The sequence below is a fragment of the Oenanthe melanoleuca genome, chromosome 2 (assembly GCF_029582105.1).
Source record: "Oenanthe melanoleuca isolate GR-GAL-2019-014 chromosome 2, OMel1.0, whole genome shotgun sequence".
In the NCBI taxonomy this organism is placed as follows: Eukaryota; Metazoa; Chordata; class Aves; order Passeriformes; family Muscicapidae; genus Oenanthe; species Oenanthe melanoleuca.
Window position 1 is genome coordinate 114518770 of NC_079335.1, and position 13347 is coordinate 114532116.

The window sequence follows — 13347 nt, forward strand, 5'->3', positions numbered from 1 at the left end:
AGTGATATCTGTATGTTTTCAAATGTTAAGTGCAAAGGTATCACTGTGCATTCATTTTAATGATGAAACAACTGGCTATTCTTAAGAATCTGTCCTATTACTGTACTTATGAGACTCTGTAAGCCTGAAGATTAGGTTATAGATGTGACTAAAATTTTCAAATTCTTGACTCATCTCTGAACTTTCCCAGCAGGGAAAGATGACTGTCCCTGCTTACAGGACTCCAAGATTTCTTGCTGCTCTTTCCAACCTGGTATCTCAGTCTCTTTAGCACACTTTTTGTCTTCAAATAAAGCAGTATTTAAATTATCCATGCTTCCCTGGTGTGCTGTGTGTTATTTTACATTAGGATAAATTTAGCTCGCTCCATTCTATGCTTTGTTTTGGCAATTTTCAAGCTGAGGTTGGGAAAGAGATCTTGCGGTTTTCCCCCACATAATTGTAAACATGGTTGAATAATAGAGAACCCAAAGAGCCTTTCAAACTGTCTTCACATTGATGGTGTCACTAAATATTTAAAGAGGAAAAAAACACCTTACAATCTTTCTTTTTAAATTAAAATTGCAATAGATGAAGCCAGAGCTCTTGCTATTGAGGTTTACAACAGAACAAAACAAAACCTGCTTTGAAGCCTTATCAAAGGACAGATTTGCTGGTTTTCTTCTCTACACCTGGGATCTGACATGTCTGACATCTCAGGTGTTGTATGTTAAAAGAATAGATTAGACAGCTTAAATAGTTTTAAAGCAAAATCTAGTCATTCATGTATTCTGTCAGATATTTTCTGTCCCTTGCCAAACTTTGTTACTCAAACTGTCTGCATAATTTTCTAAAAATCTTTAAATTCTTCCCCATTAAAGTCTTAATGAATTCAACCTTTCTAATCTCTTCTACCACGAGTTTGTTTCATTTGCTGTGGATCCCACTACTATCTCTGTTTCTGACCTGTGTTGCCCACACATGCTCTCCCAGGGCATGGAAAAAGGAGAGCACAGTGACTGTCTCAAGTATTTTCATTGTTGACTTTTAAAAGCTTGATGGAGTGATAATTCAGTTCAGCCTGTGAATATTTGGGGTTTTCATTTCACTGGCTGAGATCTGCCTAAAGGAGTTTATTTCCAGTTGGGCATTGTGAAGGTCTCTGATTTGAACAGACTGTGTCACCTCAGCCTCTTCCCGTGCCTCTTGATTGCTCAGCTCCAAGGTCCTGTTTTGCAGCTGTTCCTTTGATGTGCTTTCTGGTGTTTCTCTCATGGTAAGGAGAGTATCCCGACATTCACCTGGAAAAATGACTGTGAATCCTGAAGCAGCAGATCCTGTAGGAGGAACCTTCCAACCCCTCTGACTGATGGACTTGAACAGAGAGTTTCTATGGCTGTTACCTTTCTCTGCATCCTCCTAAAGGAGCAGTGTCCTTTAAAGACACCATCCCCTGCTGTCTCAGTTTCTCAGTTTAAAGGAAGTTTCTTTAGTGTCAGTACAAATTCCTAAATCCTAGTGTCACTTTGGTCCACAGACTGAGAGGTTTAAAGCTGCTCTAGATTTCAGCTCTGCTTCCTCTATGTCAATAATCCTTGTGTCCTGGTTAGTTTTGTTCCACTCTCAGACAGGAATGGCTCAGGAAGCTTTAATAAATCTGTTCATATCCATTAGATGATGGGCTGCATTACAGTGTGTTACTAGTGAGCATCAGCCTTGCTGAAGGCTTCTCACACCTCCTCAGCATGTGGTAAGTAGCTTCACTCCCAAGACTGCAGACTTGTTTGGGAACAGAGCAGTGCTGGGATTGCTGCTCCAGCACACACTTCCAGAAGCCACCAATGTGTGGTGGGTGTTGGAGGTTACAGCTGGTCACCCCAGCTTAGATAAATCTGCTGCTACTCAAAGATCAGGGTGGGAGGCTAATCCATTGTGTCTAGCCTGTTGAACCTTTCCCAGTGTCCCTTTGCTAGAGGCAGCTGATTTGGGTAAAAGGGACAAGGTATGAGAACACTCTCTGGTACTTAATGCCTGCTCATCTCAGGGAGGAGACAGGAATGTGCAAACTCTATGCAAATTTCCAGGGCTAGAAGGTCTTGTTCTAACAATTTTAACATACCCAGAGTTAGAATAGCTCTTTGGGGCACGCTTTGCAAGTATTTCACAGAAAAATACCTCTTCTTTCCTTAGCATAGCAAATATATGTAATGCTATTTGTTTAGCCTGACTTACTGTGAATAGTTGCTCTGGAACTAAATCCCAAAGAGTATTTTAGTGCATGAAGCTGCATGTTTTTCAGCCTCCAAAGTGGAAGGTCCTGAGAGCTGAAATCTCCAGTTGTTCATTGTTCCATTCTTTCAGACTTGGTCATGTGGTACTAGAAGCAGAAGCACCAACAAGCACTGCAAATGCTTTTCTGTTTTACCCTGTATGTCCTGGAATCGTGCAGCACGCAGTAAGAACATGGTATGGGTGCCAAAGCATTAGTGATCTTTAATAACCCTGTGGTGGAATGGCCTACTTTTATAGCAGCAAGTTTATGCCTAATGAGATACAGACATTTCCCTCTCCATGTTTCTGTCCAATATATGCTGCAGGATAAACAAACCTGGTGTGCTGCTGTATCAGAGCAGTGTTCAAGGAGGGCCTGACTCACAGGGATACAGACTGAGAAGGAAGTTTTGATAGAGCCCAAGATCTCCCATAATTACACACTAATTCTGTGTAAATTTCTAAGAAACCCTAAGGTAGAAATTCAGCAATTTTTTTGGTTGTTTTGTTTTCTGAAACCAGAAAGTGAGTTCATTCAAAGCAGGAGCTGATTGAGCACCTCTCAGGACTCATCCTTGTAGCTGTGGTGGTTTGAGTTTGGACCAACTCAGACCACCAAAACAAAGGGAGACTCCCAGCTGTCCATTCTCCTGTGCTCTGCTCCTTTCAGCCTGACTGACAGAGCAGCTGGAACACAAGGACTCATCAAAGGAACAGTTGTTTTATTATATATATATTTTTATATTTTTATTATATATTTAATATATATAAAATTATATAGATGTTTTTATTCCATTACTCAACAGCCATTACACAGATGAAGTCATAATAGCCAATTAGACCCCATAAAATTATAATGCTTGAGAATATATTAACTTGTCTGAATTTAACCCCAAATTAATAGCCTTTGAATATTCTCTTCCCAACTTCTTCACTGCAGTAGAACAGTTATAGCACTTAATTCTAGTTATTCTCTGGAAAGAATGGTGTGTTTTACTCAGCACACATACCTGCCATCTGGGACATGAAGTACTGATGCAAAATCCTTGCTGTCCCACAGCTCATTATGTGCTTTTCATAACTCCTCTCGAATAAATTAATAAACAGCATGTAAGATGTCTTAAAGTTGAAATAGTCTTAAAATTACTTCTCTTAAACAGGGAATGGTAAATACTCAAACAGTACATAACATGGCCACTGATATTCTATGCTGATGTTTTCCTTAAACATAATTTCTTGTGAATTGTGTCTTGCTGCAGTCTAAGTTTTCACAGTCATTAATATCCTGTTCCCCAGACTAGCTATTCTGTAGATGTTTACAACTGTAACACTCAGTTAAATGTGTAACAGGATTACACATACCCGAGTGGCCAGTCAATGGGCAATGATTTCAGCTGGGAGTTTTTGACTAAGAAAAAAAACAAAAATCAAAGAGTTCCAAAAATGGCACTCTAACCAGAAATCAGAACCTCAGCACATAAAAGCTATATGTATGTATACCTACATGGTTTTGTGCATGTTATGCACAGTATTTGTGTCTTCCTTCCTTTTCTTTTGCTTTTTTTTTTCTTCTTGTGATAGTTTTCATTCCATTCATTTCCATATTCCCAGCCAGGACCCCTAAAAACCAAAGGATTAAATTAAAAGAAACAAATTCAGTTGAAATGAGAAGTGTTATTTTCTGGTATAAAATATCTCACCAGATCACAGCAAGCCTTTACTTTGCAAGGTAGTTCTTTCACTCCTGGTACGACAATGGTACAGACTGTGCTTACAGACATTATTTCAGATGTGGGACCTAATCAGGCAGTGATGGGACAAACACACCTGAACCTCTCAGAAATATGGATGTTCAACAATTTCTGTTAAGATGCTTACTCTAAACATACAGGCAGTTGTTTTCTGACTCAGTCAAATACCTGTGTTAGTCCTTTTCATACCATCGTCCATAGATAGCAGCTGTCAGGAGGCCAGAAGATGTTCTATTTTTGCTGAGGAAATAGTGGTTGTTTTTCCAGCCCATGTGATCAGCAAAGTCCAAGGCAATACCAGATGTCAGCAGCAAAGGAAAGATGTAAGGGGTGCTCATATTTCCCCATAGCTGGAAATCTATCAGAGCAGTGGCATCTGTGACCTCCTGTCCACAAGTGCTAAAGCTGAGACCACCACACTTCACCAAGGCACAGGTCTGGACATAGTATGTGCCATGCACTGTATGGAGCCCATCAAAAACTCCCAAAGCATATAATTCATCAGTTAAAACAGCTCTCCGATAGTTTAAGTAGCAACAAAGGGTATTGGCACAAACCTGGAGCTCTCCTTTTTCCCCCCATACAGGAACAAAAGTGAAGTTGTCATACATCATTTCTGCATAAAAGGAAGGAGGTGACTGTTCCTTTCCTTTTTCAGGTACGCTGCCAGGAATCTCTTCTTGCTCCTTAAAGCAAACTTCATCACCCAGTGAGGTGCTCATAGAAGTCCTGCATGCGTCATGTAAGTTCTCTCTAAATCTTTCATTGCTCTCTGAATTGGTTTTATAATCTGCAGTAATCACAGGAATTTCTGCCACTATGAGCTTGCCACCATAACTTTCCATGTTGTGGTAGATGAATGATTTGACTGGAGTGTATATGCCACTCCCTGTCATGCCCAAGGTAGGGTGGTGGATGTTGGCTGCTAAAATATTGACATTGAAAGCTGTTGCAAAAGCTTGCTGAAACTCTACAGCAGACAAAAGCGGGAGCTGGTTCATCCAGGCAGTTGGATAAACAATTTGCTTCAAATTGTATCGTCTGATGAGGCTCACTGCAGGCTCAAAAAAGAGTATATCAAAGCAAGTGAACATGCCAAACTTGCCAGCAAAAGGGGTGTCAAAGAATGCATGGTCTGGCTCTGGAGGGGTGTCGAAGGCGAGCTCGAAGTACAGGTTGTGCTTGCGGTAGGTGGCCAGCAGCGTCCCGTCCGCGGCCAGCGCCACGTCGGTGTTGAACTGGTAGCGCCCGTCCGACGGGCACCGCGGATCCCAGCGCTCGCACGGCTGCTTGCTCCCCAGGTTGGCCACAAGGAATATCTTGTTCTTCAGAGCCATGCAGCTCAGGCGCTGAACGACCTGCAAAACGGCGTGGAGAAATGGGAGTGCTCCAGTTTACTTAAGCACCCATGACTTATTTAATACTTGCCAAATTACTGTTTTGGAAATTCTAAATTGAACACATTTAACCTTAGCTGTAAAATTTAAAAGCACTGATGATTTTGTGACAAGAGCTATTAAAACCAGTAGCTTGGTAGGCAGAAGGGTATTTCAGTTGTTTATTTTAAAACAGCTCTGAAAAAATTGTCTGTTTTATTTCCTCAGAAGGAAGTAAGAAAATTAATCTATTCCAAGGGTGTTAGTTTTTAGAAACTTGTGACTTGTAGAAGCACCAATTGCTTTAAAACACTGTATATCAGCTGAAAGCTTTGCCAATGCAGCACAACTAATCTGTGTGCTTTTAGAACAGCAAATGTCTAATAATGATCATCCGTACCTGGGTGTTTTTGCTATAAATTTTTAAAAAGCAGTTACATCCTAGGACTTAGAGAAGCAGACATGGAAAGGGATAGACCTTGCATATTACAGCAAAGAAATGGAAAATGTTGCAGAGCACAGTATTACTGGGATATTTCTTCCATAACACAGAATGCTGTACCAAAGACTGACATTTTTGGAATCTCCGAACAGCATCTGAATAGCAAACTAAGTTCTTGCTTGCTTGGCCACAATCATTGGTAACAAAGATTCATAGGCCAAAACAGATCATTGTTTACAATGTTTACAATTCATGTTCGCACACAAATCTTGCTCAGTAGGTACAGGCATGATTTCTTTCATTGATTCATTTGATTGAGTACTGGAAGAATTAGCAGACTGTATTTACTGAGCATGGTTATATTCAGTTCAGGTCCAGAACAGTCGATGGCAATACTATTTCTGTAACATTCAGGTCATATCTAATGAAATCACGCTAGGTCCGTGTCAAGCTGTAGCAGGTAAATTGTAGCAGCTAAGTCCTGTTACTTGTGCTAATCATTTGGCAATGATTGCTGAGTCAGAATGCTGTGATGTCATTAAGAATGAAACTGACATAGCTCGAGCATCCATGAAAACGGAATCTGGCACTAGGAGCGGTTAAGCTTCTTGCTTACTTCCCTAAGCAAACCAACTTGAACTACTTCCCACTTGGAGCATTCAGTTATCCCACTTCTGCAGGCATCACCCCTATATTTACCTCTGTGTCATTGAACAAATAGGGCTCTCTGCAGGGATTCCACTTTCCAGAGTGTGAATGTGGAATGAAATCCAAGTAAGGGTAAATGGAGCTTCTGGTGAAGTTGAAGCCATGGATTCCATCTTCAGGAAAAACAATGATCTGTGCCCCCTGTATGTAAAACAAAGACATGTCTTGTAAGCAAAGCAAAGCAAAGGAAAAGGGGGGATCTCATGGGTAAAAAGAGCTAAAGAAAGTTAAGGGTAACCTAATTATGTTTTGCCAATAATGTAGCTTCATAAGTAGGTATAACTATGTAGTAGGTGTGTAATAATGTGTATTTAAAAAAAAACTTATTTAACCTGAAACATGCCTTTATCTTGAAAAATAAGGCATTTGACATTATTTTAAGGGCATGCAAGTAAGAGCATATTGCATCCAATTTCTTACCAAAGGTATTCTCCCTTCACACAAGTCATGAGAATGTCATCATTCAGGTTAAAGACTGATGATGTTAAAACTTGTCTTAATTTTTTTATCAGAATTATGCTGTTTGCAGATACACTTTGTCAAAGTTGCACCATCATTTAATTAATTAGTATTGGGTAACCTACAACTCCCTGAATTGTTCCAAAGTAAATACCGACTGACAGACACATGCATGAAGAGACTTCTCTAAATCTCATTATAATATAGGGTTGGACAGAGTACTGGGAGTGTTGATTTTAGAAATAGCATCACTGTAGAAGCAGTGCACAGTCTGGTAGAAATGTTGCCATGCCTGAAGTTCAGGGAAATCTGAATTGTTCCTAAAAATGAGGTGGATTTTTCTTAAATCAGACACAGCACCACTCACTCAAATTCCTGTTAGTTTTCAAAAGTCAGCTTAAACGTGTTATCTATGCGACAGCTTTGGGATAATTTATGTCTTGGGTGCAGGGCTGCATAAAAATTGCTATTATGCTTCTGCCCAATCACCTGAACTTCTCCAAAAAAACCCCATCATGTTTTCAAATTATATAAAAATAGTAATTATTCTCTCCCATAACAACAGATCTCTGAAAATTGCAAGTCAATTCTTCTCTGTGTAGGGCCAGTAACACTTGCTTCCCGTCACTAGAACCAGCTTGGGTTTTCTTGGGAGGGGAGGAAAGGGGGCTGTGCATAGGAACAGCTGGCAATAGTTTCTCTAAATATATTTAGACTGAGAACCATTCCATGGTGGGGTAGGAGAAAGGAATGGAAAACTTTAGTTCCACAAAGTTGTTAAAGGCGGAACATTAATTTCCAAAGCATCTGACTTCCTTAGTTTTTAGAAACATTCAGGAATTTCCATTGAGAACATTGGAATAAAACCAAACTCAAGATAGCTGCCAGCAATACAAACTTTCAAGGAAACCCTTCCATTTAAGAAAACAGACAGGAGCTAGGTATTCAGACCAGAATAGAAAATTAATTTCCCCATACTAAATAACGATGGGCGTGTTTTTCCAAGCTTGGAATAGCCTGAGTCAGGCGGGATGCTAATTGGCCTGATTCTTTTTCAGAGCTGCTGGCAGGTCAGATTGTCTGAGAACCCAGACCATAGTTATGGATATAAATACAGCTTTAGTTGCCTGGAACACAAATGTGAAAGATTATCTTCAAAGAGCACTTCCTCTATATATACCCAGGGCACATGCTGGGCCGTACCTGCCTGGCAGCAGCCTGCACTTGCTGCTCATAGATGTCGAGGTTCCTGCCCATGAGCTCCAGCGCGGAGCGCCGCTCCACCAGCGCCGCCGGGGCCGGGCTCAGGATGGACTCGTGCTCGTACACGGCCGCCACGTAGTGCCCCTCCCTCCTCACTCCTGAGACCACTTGATAGAGGAGAAAGCAGATGTGCAGCTTCCAGCACACAGCCACCATGCTGAATGCCATAAATCTAGAGAAAAGAAACACAGACAGGTGGGGTGGGGAGGTGGAGCAAAATATCATGCCAGGAATTTAAATTTACAATTAAGTGTGGATGGTAACCGAGTGTGTTGGGTTGATGTGGCTAGAAATGTGTATTCTATCACCAGCTTTGAAGCTGGGTGGGGTAGTGATCCCTTATCTTTGTGGCAAATACTATCTGCTAATGGGCCATCTTTAAGACCAGGTGGGGCAATAATCTTTTATCTTTTCCACATCCCATCCCCCCTCCAGGAACATATCATCTGCTGATGATCCATTGAATCCCAATGTATGACTGATAAAATTGCATCATCCCACTGGGGAGATGCTCCAGCCAGGGGGAGGAGCCAAGCCTTTCCTACTTGGATAAAAAACTGAGATTTTGGACAGAAAGACACCTTCTTTCCACTGGATTCCAGAGGAAATTCGGACGTTTCCACATCATCCCTGGACCTTCAGAGGAAAACTGCACCCTTCAACAGGAGAACTGCTTCAGGATCACTGAACCACATCTGCCACTGCAGGAGGACTGCCACCATTTAATGGGACTGCTAGAGGGTGTCAGGTTGTGTTCTGACTCTGTTGGTGTTTTGGGGTTGTTCTTTGTAATACTGTATTTCTATTTTAATTTTCCTAATAAAGAACTGTTATTCCTAATTCCCATATCTTTGCCTGAAAGCCTCTTAATTTCAAAATTATAATAATTTGGAAGGCAGGAGTTTACATTCTCCATTTCAAAGAGAAGCCTCTGCCTTTATTGGCAGACACCTGTCCTTCAAACCAGGACACCGAGGCTCTCAGCACTGTGGTGTTTTTAAGTTACTGAATGACCATATGCATGCTGTTTCTAAACAAATCCATCTACACTGGTGCTTTAAACAACTGTGTCCAAAAGCATTTAAGCTTCATATATAGTTCTACTGATTTCCTTGCTTGGTTTCCCTTAATAATTAACATTCATGTAGCGATTGTTTCACTGTATATCAGAACGTCTTTGAGAAAAGTTTAAAGCAGCTCACAAATTTGCAGTTTCTCCTCCATTCAGTAACAGGAGATGTATTTAAAAGTAGCATTTCCTAAAATTACTTGGAGACTGATATAGCAGTCAAGCAGAAATAGGACATATCAATACTGAAACAGATAATTGCCAAGAGAATTACACTAGACACCACTTCTGCATCTATCTAGCATAAAAATGCCTCTCCTAATGGATTATGAATTCACTGTATTTCAACTTCACATATGAAATAGGCAAATATTTCTCCTACAGTGCAGCTTTTTTAAGCATTTATAAAATGTTGAGTGCAATTCAGATCCACATTCCTTTCATGCAATGCAGATAGGTAAGGTTAAAAAAACTTTCATAGTAATAAAAAAAAAGATCAAAAATCTATACAAATTGGAGAAAATTTGCACTAGTTAGCTTTTCTCAGAAAAAAAATGAAGAATTATTGTGTCTGGAAGGCTGGGGCATTCTCTGCAATATGGGCTCCCCATGTAACCTTTTGACTTCCCAAGTTAGGAAAGGACTTAGAACAAGGACTGATACAATCAATGGTTGTGCAACACTTCAGAAAGCCTACAGAAATGCCATTTTATTCAGAATTATTCTCACAACATGAGAATTCTGTATTTGTCACCACTGTCACTCGTATCATTAAGAAATTAAATCTCTAATATCAGTGAAGTTGAAAGAGCATGCAGGAGCGACCTACTGGTGCTCTGTATTGATAGCTCTAAATTCAGTTACTGACTTTTTAATTGTATTTGCTCTCTGGGAACTATCCAAGAAAAATAAATTGTCTAAAACACTCTTAGTGCCCTTCAGTCGTTGTGATCTACAGCTCCCAGAATTTTTCCAAAGCAAATAAAAACTGACAGACACATGCATGGAGACACTTCTTAAAGCCCAGCAGGAAAAAAAAACCAGCTCTAAACTAATCACTGTCTTATTTTTATTCATGTTATATTAAATGTAGTTTTGTACCTAAAAAAAGAAAGTCTATGGCAAGTTAACTGAAAATATCTCTTTGCTTGAATTCCAGGATGAAAAGCAGCTAATAACAATCCTCAAAACTGTTCTTTTTCTCTAAACACCAACTGCTTAGTACCTAACAATGAGTAAATGGAAAAAGCATTATGTAGGACAGCAAAATTATAACCTTGGTGCCCATGGTAGGAGAAGAATTGTTTGCTCAACCAAAAGGCCTTAATATGTAATAGTAACACTTCTAAGGGTACAGGAATAACTTAGCTGTTCAATGCTGCTAAGATGAACTACATATTCCTAATTCCCTGAGCTTTAATTAGCCAATGTGTCCATACATACATGCCTTCAAGTGTAAATTTATTTAAAGTGTGATGAAAACTGCATAAAATGTTTATATAAACGGTTTTGAAAAGTGATGTATGATAGGCTATCCTTGCTATTCTGCATGTTGAGGAAAACATTTGGTACTTTTGGGAGGGTGATTTGGCAATGCATATCAATAATGGAAGGGCCTCCTTGTCCTGTGCAGCTCAGCTTTGCAATTAAAATACCAAAGCACATGTGAAGATGTAAAGCAGCAGCAGGAGGAGGGAATTCAGGGGTGAGAAACCTCTCACAGTTAAGGAGCATACTGAAAATAAACAAGCTGTGTTGCACTTCTCTGACAAAACTCTGGTTTTTATTTCTTGTCACCCCTTCAAATGCCTGTTTAGGACAGGAATGGGTTCTAGTCAGCTGCTCCTTAATAAAGTTGTCAACTAAAATGTAATTAGAATTCATCATTAATAGTGATGGAAAAAGTTGGAGAGTTTCAGATCATGAGGTGGAATTGCTATGCATTAGAAAAAGTGCCTTTTTAAAAAAGCAAAACACACCAATAGAAAAAAAAAATAACACGTAATAATCCTCTACAAAATGCTGTATTTTACAAACACGCTTGGAGAGGTCTTATTTTTCTACCAAGTTTCATTTCCTGGTGGTCAGAAACACTCAAAAGTACTAATCTGAATCTTTTACTCATTCAGATGCACAAGAGGTTTAGCACTGAAATTGCAACTACATAACCCCATCTGGCTGAACCTGGGGCAACTGAAATAACAGAAATAATTCCTCTGAGTCCAGCCCTGGGTTGTGATTACTGCTAGTCCTACAGATGATAGCTGAGCACTTGTGTGAGTGCTCCCTAAAGCCTTTTCCCTGTCTGACAGCTTATACAACAGGACTCTGCTCTTTCAGGGATTGTTTCTAACAGGCAGAGCCATGACAAGCCCCAAGGCCAGGCTTGGGTGTATTAAACTTCCCAGCCAAAATAAGGACACCAACAGGGATTACTCAGCCCTTAGGCTGTTGAGATTCCAAATATGTCTCTGCCACACTCTGGATTTTTTTACCACTGTAAAGTACCACACCATCTCATAAATCCTTTCCTTGAAGAGAAGTTGATTTGCTTAGGACCTACAGAGCTGTCACCTCACCTGAGCCTTGGCTTTAAATTTTCATTATCTGAAATGCTTCATAATTTTATCTCCTTTTATGTCCCTTTCCTGTGATTTATGTGGTCTTTTGCCTGACAGATAGGCTTCAGCAGGATCATGTTGCCTAAATATAAACATAAATATTTCATAGCAGTATTACTGTCTTGCAGTCAAAATATTCCAGTTATAGTTCCACACAAAGGGTAAGAAGACTGGTGTCCAAGTTTGGATGCCAAGTTTTCCCCCCACTCACACTGCAGGCTGTTTTCCTATTCACCTTTTGAGAACCATCTGATCTCAGTGTACTGTGAAGTAAAGCATCCTGTCACTCGCTTTTCAACAGCTGTGGAAACTTAGAAGTCTGTCACCTGTCACCACACCTGGATGTATACACAGGGAAAAGCAGCATGTGCCCTCCCTCTTCATACTTCTACACTCAGAAGAATTCAACAGATCTTGAAATAACAGAGGTAGCACAACACTACTCTGGGTCCTCCTGAATGGTTAATAGCAAATGGCACTTTAAACTATGCCCAACGTATAGCAACATAAATAGCAACATAAACAGTAATAATAGTGACATAAACAGTAATGATTACTAGGCACATATTCAATTTGCTATGAAAAAATAACGTGTTTTTTTAGGTTGAATAATAACCATGGATTGTGATGTTGCTGCCATTCTACTATCTATTATACAACATATTTTAAAAATACATAAAATACAGTGAAATTCAAGGGATTTTCCACTGATACCGCCTGTCTACTGATTTTACTTGCTGCATTATATTACGGTATTTTAGAACGTTGGTTTTGTGAACGTTTTTTGTTATCTATATTACCTGTTTTTTGTTATCTATGGGGGTTTTTTTGTTGTTTGGCGAGCGAGGGCGAACGGAGCGCGGCTATCGTTAGTGGTTTGGCAGGGCAACGCGAGAGTGGTGACAGGGACAAGTGCCGGGATGGGCCGAGCCGGAGGAAGGGGCGTGCGCCATCCTTCAGCCGGGATTTTGGGAGGGTGTCTCGCGCTGCTCTGGCGCTTCTCCCGGCGAGCGCCGGCACCTCACACAACCCCCGCACTTTGTCCCGCCCCGTGCTCGCCACCTCCGACCAGCCCCACACAGCCGAGCGCTCGGGGCCGGCTGCCCCGGGTACCGCGCGGCTCACGAATCACCGGAGCCGCGGCCGGGCCTGCAGCGACCCCGCCCTGCCCGCTCGGCCCCGCTCCCGGCCGGACCCGGTCCCGATCCTGATCCTGATCCTGATCCTGATCCTGATCCTGATCCCGCTCCCGCTCCCGCCCCCCGCGCCCCGCGAGCCTCACGCTGCACGGCCGGCGCCTCGCGGCCTCTGATTGGCTGCCCGCTCTGACCAATAGGGAGCTGTTCCGGTCTCCGCCCGCCAGCAGGGTCAGGGGTGGTTCCTCGGGCCCGCCCCCTCCGCTGCCTGA

The 13347-nt window shown here is 41.2% G+C and overlaps 1 protein-coding gene across 5 annotated transcripts in view; it reads right to left on the bottom strand.

The window, feature by feature from the left end:
* BTD (biotinidase) overlaps positions 1–13347 on the bottom strand; it is a 112771-nt gene that overhangs the window by 98897 nt on the left and 527 nt on the right. Inside the window, exons 1-4 of one of the 5 annotated variants that reach the window (XM_056483399.1) lie at positions 13222–13305; positions 8190–8421; positions 6519–6668; positions 3905–5359 (exon numbers count right to left, since the gene is read on the bottom strand). In XM_056483399.1, the coding sequence (XP_056339374.1) occupies positions 4175–5359; positions 6519–6668; positions 8190–8417 (1563 nt within the window). In that variant the 5' untranslated portion in view covers positions 8418–8421; positions 13222–13305 and the 3' untranslated portion in view covers positions 3905–4174. Of the gene's footprint in view, positions 1–3904; positions 5360–6518; positions 6669–8189; positions 8686–12739; positions 13192–13221; positions 13306–13347 lie in introns of those variants that run through there. The other 4 variants (XM_056483397.1, XR_008839728.1, XM_056483400.1 and 1 more) reach the window with 4 other exon arrangements.